General features: G+C 50.6%; 1 protein-coding gene across 9 annotated transcripts in view; it reads right to left on the minus strand.

Annotated features, from left to right (window-relative positions):
- ANKS1A (ankyrin repeat and sterile alpha motif domain containing 1A) overlaps window positions 1–12,855 on the minus strand; it is a 104,103-nt gene that overhangs the window by 10,577 nt on the left and 80,671 nt on the right. For 8 of the 9 annotated variants that reach the window (XR_003988564.1, XM_030465372.1, XM_030465368.1 and 5 more), the window contains 3 exons: window positions 3,426–3,524; window positions 2,929–3,081; window positions 2,670–2,777 (listed from right to left, as the gene is read on the minus strand). Coding sequence is in view for 8 of the 9 variants with exons in the window: in XM_030465372.1 (XP_030321232.1) it covers window positions 2,670–2,777; window positions 2,929–3,081; window positions 3,426–3,524 (360 nt within the window). In the remaining variant the exon portion in view is untranslated. Of the gene's footprint in view, window positions 1–2,669; window positions 2,778–2,928; window positions 3,082–3,425; window positions 3,525–5,865; window positions 6,703–12,855 lie in introns of those variants that run through there. The other variant, XM_030465370.1, reaches the window with a different exon arrangement.

The following is a 12,855-nucleotide window of genomic DNA, read 5'->3' on the forward strand; positions in this document are numbered from 1 at the left end:
TCATACAGCCCACACCCCTGCAGTAAGCAGGGAAATCTTCAGTGCACTCCGAGTCCCATCAAGCCCAACCTTGAATGTCTCCAGGGATGGGGCTTCCACCACCTCTCTGAGCAACCTGTTCCATGGTTCCCCACCTTCATAGTAAAGAAATTCTTCCTAATCTAAACCTCCCCAGCTCTAACTAAAGCCCCTCATCTTGGTGCTACACACCCTTGTGGTTCCACCCCACCCTTGTAGTTTCTCCCCAGCTTTCTTGTACTGGAGGTCCTGGAGATTCTCCACAGGATACCCCTGATTTGCTTCAGGATGGTTTCAGATGGGCTTCACAGCCCTTTCATCCAAGCACACCTCCACCCTGACCCCAGGAGGCTGGGAGGCAGGCAGTGGAAGCACAGGATCCTCTAAAGCTCCAAGAAACCCACTCCAAGGTGCTGCTGATCAACCACCCCAGGAGAAAAGCCCTGGAGGAGCCCAGTGAGGGATCAGCCCAGCTGCCTGACAGCCTGGCTCTGACTGCAGGCAAGATTCCCTGCCTGTCCCTGCCAACCAGCCCAGCAGACAGCACTGGGGAGCTGGCAGCTGCAGCCCCCATTAGTCCCATTCAACCAAGATCCTTAATTAGCCATTGACGTCCTTCCGCTCCCCGCTGGATCCCACCAGCTGGGGCACCAGGAAATGCTGCAAATGGCCCATTCTCTTACCCAGCCTCCCTGCCCAGCATATCAATGAGTTGCTGCTGCACCAAAAGCCTCCTCTCCCCCTCCAAACACCCTGCCTTGGGTCTCAAGAGGATGTTTCAGAGATGATGCTCAGCTGGCTGCTGTCCCTCCGGGATTTTGTCTTCTGAAAAGGGGGTGGTTGGGCTGCATGGTGAAGTTGCAGGGTTCATACCTGACTCTTGAGCAGTATGAGCCCCCTATTTTTCCATACCTGAACCCTAAAAATATCCAGCAAGCAGAGCACACAGCAGCCCAACTCAGCTGCTTTGGTTGAAAAGCCTTGGGAATTCAAGGCAAGAGGGAAGAGCTCTGCAGCAGGGCAAGGACCAGATGTTTGGGATGGGGAAGCTGCAATCACTCCCAATTCCTGCTCCAGGAAGCTGATCTGCAAACCCAGGGAGGAAGCAGCACGACCCACTGCCCCCCCGTGGCACACAGCCCAGCTCCCCAACTCTCAGGGGAGCTTCAAGCTCAGTGGCTCCTGCCAAACTTCACTCCCCAGTCTCGGTTTTCAGGGAGAAGAGGGAACAGGAGGGCTCCCCACCCAGCAAGCCCTGATAAGGAAGGGTCTGACAGCCCCCAGGCTGCCACTCCCACAGCAAAACATCAACAGCCACAAATCACATCCAGTGCTATTTGGCAGTGAGAGCTCTAGAGAAACCCAGCCAGCTCAGGGAGAGGGATCTTGGATCCCAAGCAGCACAATCCAAGCACAGGTCCTATCTGCTTCCCATCTCCCCAGCTGAGCTGTCACACCCCTGCCTTGCCTCAGGACAGGGGACAAGGGGACAAAACCAGCTCCACATTCCCCCTCAGAGCAGGGCACAGCAGGCAGCAGCACCCTGCAGGCACCCACCTGGCACCAAGGCACCTGATCTGAAGGAGCTGCCTGACATTCCCCATAGGACAGGCAACCAAAATTGGACCTGCAAGGGCTGAATATTATCTTCCCCTGTGCAAGTGTCTGCTGCTGAAGATGCTGAGGTGAAAAGCTGGATGGATCCAAGCTGTTAAGATTTCTCCCAGCACTCATGTTGCCACACTTGGGTTTTGTTTCATACAGGGAAGGTGAAGTTTGACCCAGAAAGAAGCAAGCCAAGAGTTGGGGAACTCATCCACCACTTCAGCTACAGCTTGTCTGTCCAAACATCAGGTGATGTTTGCTGTGGTGAGCCCTGGCCATAGCAGGATTTATCCAGAACAACATCCAATATGTCATTTGTTTCCCCTCTGCCCAAGTGCTCCAGGTGCTCTGGCCAAGTCAGAGCCAGCCTGGCCATCACATTCCCCAACTTCTCCTTGACCAAACTCTGAGTGGGAGTATTGGGCTCTGCACCATCTCCAGCAGCAGCCAAGGTAGATCCATGGGAACTGTTTGGCAGCAAACACTCCCTCCTCCACACAGCCAGATGTGTAGTTGCCTCAATGCTTCAAGAACTTGCTTTCCAAACCACCAAGGATCTGAGAACCAGCAGTAACCTAGGCTTTCAGGTCAAATTGATCTGTTCTAATAAGAAACAAGCCTTTTAGGTTTCACCCTTTCCTCTCTTTAAAAAGCAAAGACCACTCTCTATGCTTATTACTATCTGCACTTAGCTTCAAAGGATTTTTAACTTAAATACTGACATTGGAGGGGTTTTCTTTCCCCACACTTCGTTATTGATTTTGCTCAGTTGAATTTTCTGTGGGCGAAAACAGCAGAGTAAGGCTGAACATGCCTCCTCCTCTGAGCCTGGACACCCACCCAGGACCTGAGCTCTCAGTATCTCTACAGATCTCTCAGTCCCCCTGAGGCAATAGCTGCTTATCAGAAAGGGAATAATTATTCCTGACAGACCTGAGTTTAGCTCTTGAAAGAAAGGGAGGAAAGTGAAGGAGAACCAGGGCAGAAGAAAGCACCCTGGCCACTGCTGAGCATCAGGGGGGCAGGGGACACAACCAGTGACTCACTCTCAGCTGAGAGAACCTCGGTGGCTTTGCTGGTGGCTCCTCATAGGGTCTGTCTGCCAGGGAGGCAATGATCCTCTTCCTATGGCCCAGCAGGTTCACTTTCAGCACCTGGAAGGAGAGGTGAGGCTGACTGTAGGTCTTCCTGCAAACCTTCCCCTGGGTGCAGCTCTGTGTTCCCACTTCACACAGCTCCCTGCAAGTCCCAGCCCTGGTCCCAGGCAGGACCTTGCTGCTGTGGTATGAGAAAGGCAACACTCACGTTTACTATTTCAAGCTCCCAGAGGTTTTTCACAGTGTCAATAGAGCTGTAGCCACTCGAGAGGAAGGACTGGATGTAATCCTGCAGCCCCAAGGAGTCGAGCCAGGCAGGGACTGAAGGCTGAGTGTTCCCATCACAGCCCAGGGGTTTCAACTGTAAAAACACAACAAAAGGGGTTAAAAGCCCCAGGGGGCTGGGAGCACAAGGCTGACAGGGTCAATGGAAATCAGTGTGCAGACCACTGAACAAACAGGGAATGCACTTGGGATCAAGACAGGCAGGAGGGACAGCCACCCTCCCCCCAGCATGGAGTCATCCCATCCACACAGCCTGACCCATCTCCTCCTCCTTCTCCTCCTCCTCCTCCTCCTTCTCCTCCCTGCTATCCCCAAACCCCTTCTCACTGCCCCTGCAACCCCTCCCTGGGTCACAGGGCCTGGCTTCTGTTTCCTCTGCCCCATCACAGCTTCCTTCCCCAGAGGGACATCAGTGCTGACCTTGGGGAGGGAGCGAGCAGCCTGGAGGAGCTTCCGACGGTGCTGGGGGTCACTGATCCCAATGTCCCGGAGGTCCTGGTCTTCCATGACATTACAGCCCTGAGGGGACATGAAGAGGTGACATGGGAGCAGAGGGCAACACAAGCCACATCAGGAGTGGGAGCAGAGATCAACATCACCATCCTGACCTCACCTCCCAGAGTGTCCCCACACGGCAGGAGGAGGAGTGATCAAAGCACAGATGAATCACTGCCAAACAACCCTGCTCCCCCCTGCCCAAGCCACCCCTGTCCCCACTCCATGCATGGTGCTGGAAAAGGGGCATCCCACTCTCCTCAGCCTCTAGGGCCACCAAGAAATCCCGATTTCCTTCCAGGACACCTGGCAAAGGTCAGATTTATCCCTGGTCCCCCAGGCAGTGAGGTTCTGGTAGCACATTTTCCATGCTTGAACATCTCCTCATGGAGAGCACAGGCAGGCAGAGTGTGCTGTTACCCCCCTCTTGACAGCCTCCATCCCAACCCACACCCCTCATACCTGGGGAGAGCTCAGCAGAAAGCCCACAAATGTCTCCCCATGGCTGGAAGAACCACGCTGCAGCTTGACAAGGGCTTCAGCTGGAGCCTGGACCCCCCTCCTCCCTCCCCAGAACTGCCTCCCTCAGCTCTCAGGAGAGTCTCAGCTGAAGGTCTGAGCTGACAGCACTTTGCTGTTCCACATTTTGGTTTTATAAGAGAAACCTAATTAAAATTGGCTGTCGGGCAAGCTGCTGCTGCAAGGGCACAGGCAGGCTGAACAGCCAGGCCTTCAGGAGGGAACAGCAAGGGAAGATGGCCAAGTATCCTCTTGAAAGGGCAGCAAATGCTTTGTATTTCTACCCTGCCCTCTTTCCATAGTGTTGCAGCTTGCAAAAGCTCAGTGCTACAGACTCCAAACACAACATCCAGAGAGGAAAGTGCTGAACTGCTCTCAGAACCACTGACCCACCACGGGGTGCCCTGGCAAGGGCAACACTGCAAGGGAGGAGGAACAGCCCTTTTACTGCCCCGTTCACTCCCAGATCATGGAATCACAGAGTCATTAAGGTTGGAAAAGCCCTCAAAGATCATCAAACCCAGCCATAAGCACAGCCCCACCGTGCCCACCAAACCATGTCCTGAAATGTCACATCCACACATTTTCTGAACACCTCCAGCGATGGTGACTCCAAATGGATGGTGACACCAAACTGGACAAGCCCGTTTGCAGACAGAGGACCCCAGAGGGGACAGCTTGCCTCCAGCAATGGCTTTACAAGAGTCACCAGGTGGCTTTGAGGGAGCCAGACACCAGCCCTGCAGCCACACACCACCTGGCTCGTTGATGGCAATGCCAGTGGCCACTTTGCTCCTGGCTTTCTTGGCTTGTGCCCGGTGTAGGACAGCCCCAGGGCTAGGCAAGATTGCTCCCACTGCTTCCCTGACCCCCTGCAATAACCATCAGGATGGACAACATGTGGCTCTCCAACCCCAACTGCTGCCCTTCCCCTCCACCATGGAAATAAAACATCCAGAGCAGCAGAATTAATGTCACAGATAAGAGATGCCCCAAGCAATGTCACTGGGAGAGCTGCCCTCAGAGGCCAGACTGCAGAGAAACAATTATTTAGCAAATGAGAGTGGCAAATTAAAGCAGTGGGTGGTGGAGAAGCAGAGCCCTGCAGACAGGCTGAGCCTACCAGCACCCACAGCTCCTCTGCCTCCATCCTCCCCTGCCAGGCTGGGATGCCCAATGCCCTCAATTCCTGGCTGGCCAGCAGACACCCACAGCACAAAAACATTTCTCTAAGAGTTGTTTAAACAGCAGAAAGATCCAGGACTGGGGGCCCTGCAGCTGATGAGCTTGGTTCAGTCCCTGGTTGCCAGAAGGTTGGTTTAAGGCAGCAGCACATGTCTGCAGCACTGTGGGTGGGGGGCAGCTCTGCAGGGACTTGGGGACACACTGATACCAGTTCTGGGCTTCCTGGAGTGCACCTCATGTCCCACAAGGAAGGTGAAGTGAGACCTGAGTGACAAATGCTGCACACAAAGCTCTGCACAAGGATGGCACACAAGCTGTTCTGTGCACACCTGAACTGCATAAAATTAATGGGGAAAAAATGTAAAAAAAAAGGCTGTTTGCTGCTTGAAGGCTCCAAGGGTGCCCATTTGGTGCAGGAGCAGCATCAGGCTCCATTGCATTGAGAGCAAACCCCTCCTGTGTGCAGTGCCAGAGACAGGGATCACTCCAGCAGCATCCCACCAAGAAAAGTGACAGCATCCCTCCCTTTTCCTGCTTACAAACTTTAAGCCAAGGAGACACGTTTAATGTGGATTTCTGTAACAGCAGGAGACTGTGTGCTCAGCTCAGGGGAAGAGGGAAAGGATTAAAGGCAGCTTAACTCCCCTGACATGCAGCTCACCTGGCACAAGCAGCTTTGCATGCTACAGCTCTGCTGCAGGAGCTGCCAGAGGGTCCTTGGGAGGCATCATCTGTTCCAGGAATTCATCTTCTAGAGGGAGATGGTTTTTCTACTTTTTAAATGGACAGAAGAGAGCTAAAGCAAGCAATGGGATTTCTCCTTTAAGTCTGGAGAGCAAAGCAGGGCTGCCCTGCCTGGCAAGCCAAAGGGAAGCACAGGGAGGGACCCACTGACCCAGGTCCCCACAGGTCACTGTCACATCTCAGGCACCTGAAACCTGCAGTTCTGACACCTTGGCCCACTCTGCTCCCCCTGCCTGCCCGTCTTGGGGTTCTGCTGCTTAAAAAAGAGCTGAGTGCTGGAGCTGCAGCTGGTGTGGGGCTTGACCGGGATGGCAAGTTGGAGCTGGGACAATGCAGAGGAGGAATTCTCATGTATAAAAACTCAACAAGCTTGAATCTAAGTCCTATTTAGATTTGGATTCAAACTTATTTTCCTCATGTTGAGACTTTTTGGTGCTAACCTGCTGTTAGCAGTAATTCCTGGCTCCCAAACCAGCAGCTGCCTGTTTGACACTGACACGGCCGGGCAATAGGTGTTCTCCCACTTCCAATATCTCAGATTCAAGGAAAATTGCTTGCTATAGAGCAAGGGTACAAGCTAGTTAAACACTGTCAAGCCTACAGCTTTCTTCAACACTCCTTATTTTTATGTGTCAGGTTTAATTCCCTCAGTGCCAGTCTGGATTCTCAGGGTACTTAACAAGGAAAGACAAAGCGTAGCAGCGCCGAATAAATCATCCCAGCCTATTGTGCAGGAGCCTGTGCTTAGAGGAACGTCCTTTAAACCCATCCAGACTTCATCTCCTACGAGAAAAAAAAAAAGATAATCTGCCACTAAAATAGATCATTAAATGCAAACACACTGGAGATCTTTTAACCTTTGCCAGCTGAACAGATGAGCTGTTCAAACCAGGAAACCTGCCTGCATTTAACACGCTGTTCAGGCAAAAGCCAAGGGGCAGAGATGCTCCACTTGGGTCACTGCTGGTTCTGAGCCCTGCAGGTTTGGTTTGTGCCCTGGCCCTGCAAAACCTCCTCTCTGCTCCACCAGGACCTGGCTTGGCACAAAAAGCCCCCTAAGCAAAGAGGGTTCCCAGACACACAGGCCCAGCTGGGGTCTGCTGCAGCTTCCAGCCTTCCCTGCCTCTCCTGGCATATCTTCCTTGCTTCCCAGTGCTAGCTCCATCCTTCCCGACCTCTGCACCACTGGATCACGCTGGGCATGGGGCTGAAGGAGCTGTCCTGGAACCAGATTCTTGCTGGACCAAGGAGGCCACAGACACATCCACACCCAGCAGCTCCAACGAGGCTTTTGTCACAGAGATGAAACAAAGCCTCTTGGTTACAATTCAGAAAAACTGCTGCAAGGGGGTTTGGGCAGGAGTTTCTATTTTATTTTTAAACAATATCCCAGTACAGGTTTTTGTTTGCTTGTTTTAAGTTCCTCTCTGGGTCCTCTGAGGACGGATTCAGCAAACGCCTGAGGAGGGGAAGAGGAACCCAGGGGCTCACTCTGCTGTTTGCCTCTATGATCCTCCAGCAGCAGCCTCAGAAATGCCAATTAGAATCAAAAAGACTTTCCAAAGACCTATTTCAGACTTCATTCATTTTGACAAGTGCTTTTCACTCTGCACATTTCCCCTGGCTCAGGGCTGCACCCAAGCCAGAGCTCTCGCTTCCATCTGTGCAGAGGGAGAAGGGGACATCTGAAAGCCCCATTTATCCCAACACCTCAGACTTTTCTCCCTGTTTCCATCAGAAATTAGCCCTCAGCATTTCCTGTGCTGCAAGTGGCTTGTTCAGGGCTTGTTCCTAGGACGTACACCCTTGGTTAAGCCAGATTTTTAGTACAGCACCACACGTGTATATTAATCAGTCTTGACAGAAAAATCTTGGGTGATTTTTTTTTTTATTCCCAGAAGAGCTGGGATCATCCCCAAAACATCCACAAGGAAGCAGAGTCTGAATTTATTTTGTTTTTTCAATAGGCACAGAAGCAAAAATTTCTTCCTGAGCTCCAACCACACACACGTTTGCTGAAGGAAGGGATTACTTCTCCAGTGCATCTACTCCAGGGTGAAATGTATCACCTGGATGAATCCTTCTCTGATTCCAAAGAGCCTGAACCATCATCCCAGCCACTGATAACTGAAACTGGGCAAGGTGAATCCCACTCCTTGGCTGCAGACTGACTGCCAGCCACTCCAGGTGGACTTTCATAGAGTCACTCAGGTTGGAAGAGACCTCCAAGATCATGAAGTCAAACCATTTCACTCCCTAACCTGGCCTTCAGCTTCCTCAGAACTTCCTCTGTGGAAAGACACAAATACACACAATTTCTGAGCACTGTCTCTGCCCTCTGTATCACCCCAAAGGACAACAGAGATCTCTACCCCACATCCTCATCCGGGGAGCCCCAAAGGCTCCTGGTGCAGCCTGTGGCAACGCAAGTGCTCAGAGAAAAGCTCTACTTCAGTCATGCTTCACATCTTGCACTGTAATTAAACAGCCTGCGAGGCTCCAGGTTTCTCATTAAAGGCAAGAAAAAAAAAAACAAAAACCAAAACACAAAGCTCAGTCTGAGGTTACATTGGAAGGAGGCAGCATCGTGGCAGCATCGTCCCCCACTGCTGGCGAGGTGACCCCAAGGCAATCCTGCCAAAACCTGAGCTGCTGCAATCTGCCAGAGATCCTCCTCCAGCCAGGCACTCTGCAGGCATTTAACTACCCAATTTTCAGATGCTGCTTCTTGCCCAGAGCCTGGCCCTGCTCCATTCTCTCTCTCCAGCAAAGGAAGGACCCGAGGCACAGAAAGTTTCGCATAGGACGCGGCGACTTCGCTGGAGTTTAATGAATCCCATTAATGAATCCTAACGTGAGTTCTGCCTCTGGTACTAAACCTGGTATTAAATAAAGACAGGCAAAGGACTGCAGGGAAGACAGGGACCAGAATGGGGTTGCTATTAAAAGCAACAGATGCAAAACCCAAACACAGCTTTTCCAGCCTCCAAAGGCTTCTGCAAACATCTACAGCCCAGTGCAGGCAGCTGCAGGAGCCAAAGCATTCATGTTTTTCTTAGATTAATGCATTCAAAGCTCTTTTTCCCCTCTGTATGTTCAAGACAATTTGCATCTTGTCAAGGATTTTGCTGTCACTGCTACTGCTTTACTTCTGGCAACCAAAAGCTTGGATGAAGGAGATGGAGATGCACCCAGCTCATCACAGACCCAGCCTAAACACAAACTGCACCTTCCTTAACTCCCTTCCACTTCAATTTCTCATTTTCAGGGGAAAAAAAAGGATCAAGGACCCTCATTTTGGTCATCTAGGTACTGCCTAGCTGAAGCTTTCAGCAACTTAATGCCAGCATGCAGCTCATACTGCCCAGCAGATGATTGTGGCTCAGTGATGTGACCAGCAAGAGGATTCAGAGCCCCACGTGGCCCTGCTGGAGCTCTCTGCCTGCTCCTGCTGCCAGACTTGTGTAAAGCTGCTGGGATTCACAGTCCCACAGCCTTGGGGAGCATCCTGGGGATAAGGGAAGGCAGTGAAATTCAGAAATATGAGCATTAGTGAAGGTAATTAAAGAGGTGACAAAGCCACTGCTGGTGGCAATGAGCTCCCTGTCCCCAAATTTACCAGTAGCTGAGGAAGCTGCTTCTTTCCCTGCAGGGTTTGGAGTGCATGATTTGCACTTGGGGGCTTTTCATTCACCCAAGAACCTGGAGATAGCACAGAGCATCACCTCCTCTTACAGGCAAAAAAAAAATATCTCCAGCTCCATCACCCATCCCTAAACTTCTCAGCCCCTCCAACAAACCCACACCAGCAGCTTCTTCACCTCCAAGTGGACCCCAAAACTAGGACCTGCACACCCCAATCTCAGAGCCAGGGTAGCAGGGCTTGGCCACCATAAATCCAGATTTGTAATTTGTAATAATGGTCTTGTGATCCAGGAGGTTTCAAACCTCCCCTTTGTGGTATCTGCAGTTTGAGGCAGTTCAGTGGCAACTTGGGGAAAAGAAATATTTGTTTAGTGAAGGGCACGACAACCAAGTCCCAGCTCTTTGCAGAGCATTGATTGTGGAACGTGGCCCTCCACAAAACCTGACAATAAATCCTAGATTAACACACAGCCACTTCATTTCTGTTTGATTTTCCTCCCCATGCTGACTGGCAGTGTGACAATGGCAACAGAGGGAATCGGTCATGGTTGTCAACTCCAGGCAATTTTATTTAGAGGGAAAAAAAAATTAACTGCTACTTTAATGGCTTTTTTAATGTTTATTGGGCCTGGAGCTACTAATGAATCAAATATAAGTATCCTCTAAATTGCCAGTTCTGATCCACTCACTCTGCTCTACAAAATCCACTCCAAACTTGCTGCTTTCCATGCAGTCCATCTCCATCACCTGGAGAGCTTCTGCTCAGCCTCAAATCTCAGATCCTTCTATGTCTCTGCCCTCATCATTCCCTTCTAGAGAAATCCCCAAAACCCCCAACACCATCATGGCTAAAGCCCAGTCCTTGTAAACCACCCAAGCAGCATCTGAACCCCCCTGGAGAGCCATCAAAATAACTTCATTTCATTGTATGAATTGATTTCCACTCAGAAACTTGGCAAAACTCCTCAAGCATGGATCCAATTCTGCTCTTATGGAGTGTTCATCCCGGGCACCAAAATCAGTCTGGGGACCACATGAGAAATGTACTTCTAGGAGGCTGTCAGTAATGCTGACAATACCATGTGGCATGTGGCTGGCATTCTCCCTGCCTAGCTCAGAAAAAGAAATGAAATTCATTTCACTAATAAACCTGCCAGCTGCCATGAACCAAGCCAAAAAGATCCCCTAAATCTGATTAGCAATCCTTGAAGGGTAAATCCCCCCCATGTCTGGGTTGGTATGAGCAGGGTTTACTTCCAGCCAGACTCATTCCCAAACTCAGTCACCAAAGCCCAGTGCAGGGCTGAGCTTCAGGAAGACCAAGCCCAGAACCAAGCACTCAAGAGCTTCTGCCTGGATGAACAGAACTTGGAACCAAGCTTGGAACCAACAAGGGGGGCTCACCTGGCTCTACACTAAATTATTCTCCAAGTGCTGCCAAGTTTTCTCTTTGCTTCACCAAGTGTGTAAGGAGGAAAACCTCCATGGGATCCCTGCTAGGTCACTGCTTCCATAGATCATTACTGGGTGCAAAACACTACTGGAAGATGTCAGCTCAGTTTTCTCCAGGTGACTCCAATAAAGTGACAAGTTTTATATGGACAGAGGGAAAAAAACCTCTGAGGTGCAGAGTTGCAGAGCATGCTAAAAGCCCAGGGGACCAGCATCTGGGAACCATGCAAAAAAGAGTGACAATTCACTGTGGCCACCAGGAGATGCCCCACGCTCCAGCAGGACTGTGATGGGGTGAAAATCAACATTGTGCAGGTATCAACCAACACCCAGAACTTTTGTAGGGTGAAGGAGACCCAGCTGGTTGCTGGGAGAGGTGTCTTCAGTCCAGACACTTGCTGAGCTGAACTTCAGTTCTTCTCACACACTGAGCCAAAGCCTCAGCCCTGAAATTTTAGGAACCATTTGCTCACACACAGAGAGAGAATGGAAAAGCTCTTCCCTGACAAAACCCACTGCAGGGTTATCTAACGTGGCACTGACATACAATTAACCAAGTTAATGTCAGCACTCTAAGTTATCTGTGGACACCCCATCCTTCCAGTGCTGTCGTGTTTTTACCACTTATCCCCAATTATAAGAAAAATAGGAAAGAAAAAGCAACTCAGAGGAGCCCAGGGCACTATGCAGGGAGAACAGATTTCTGTTCCTGATGCTGTCTCATTGAATCAGCATGAGCTGCTTTCCACACACTCCCTGGGAATCCAGGCTTGAACAATTTAAAAAAAAAAACCCGAAGAAACAAAACTATAAAAAATGGTTTATGTTCTGGTTTTACCTGCTCATTGGTGAATCAAAATATCTTTGGACTGAATAAAAAGTTCAGCTACAAAATAATGGAACAATTGCCAGAGGTTTGCCCTTCTCAGATGTCAGCCTGAAAAGCTGCCTGGGGTAGCAGCAAACATTCAGCCCTCCGAGGGAAGGGAAAAGCTTTTGGAAACATCTCAGACACGTTTATGGGATCTGGGGGACCACAAAATACTCCAAGTGAGGGCACAGGTTATGTCATTTCCTTGCCTGCTCCTGGGGGGGAATTCTACCACGAATTACTGCAGTTCCTTCTTACACTGGCCACGTCCCCTCTGTCCCCAAACCCAGTCTGGGCTCTTCCTCTCGGTCATTCCAAGGGCACAGGGATGCACTCAGAGTGCAAAACCAGCTTCCCATGGACCTCCCGAAGGGAGCATCTGCTGCAGACACCCTGGTGATGGCAGGAGACAGGACTGAGCTCTGGGAGCAGCCAAATCCCTCTTGGTCCATATTCTTGTGACATTTTTCCTCCTCTTACAGCTCCTCCAGCTTATTACCAGTCAAGGACAATTAAGTGGATTTATAGTGCATTTTTCTGAAGGACACTGCTCACTCACTGCTCTGGGTTTGTGATCTGACCTTTTCTTTCCCTCCTCTGGTGAAGGATGAGGCAATGGGGCTCCTGTGCAGCCCCCAGGGCTGCATTTGCTCCACGTGGGAGGCAGCAGTGCTGGGGCTCCTTTTGGGTGGTGGGGTAGCCCTGGTTCATTAGTCCTGTCAACATTTGGCATGCAATTCTGCTGAGGGCTTTTTTCTACTTGCAGAGCTGTATTTTTGCTAAGTCAAGGACAGCACAACCCATGCCAGTAAGTCTCAGCTAGCAGCTTCAATTATGTTTACCCATCACACAAATAAACCTTTCCCCTCTAACAAGCAAATTCCAGCAGGCAGTGAAGCAGAATTTGAAAGTTTATCTCCCTTTTAGCTTCTTTTTTTT

Source organism: Calypte anna, chromosome 26 (assembly GCF_003957555.1).
Source record: "Calypte anna isolate BGI_N300 chromosome 26, bCalAnn1_v1.p, whole genome shotgun sequence".
Lineage (NCBI taxonomy): Eukaryota > Metazoa > Chordata > Aves > Apodiformes > Trochilidae > Calypte > Calypte anna.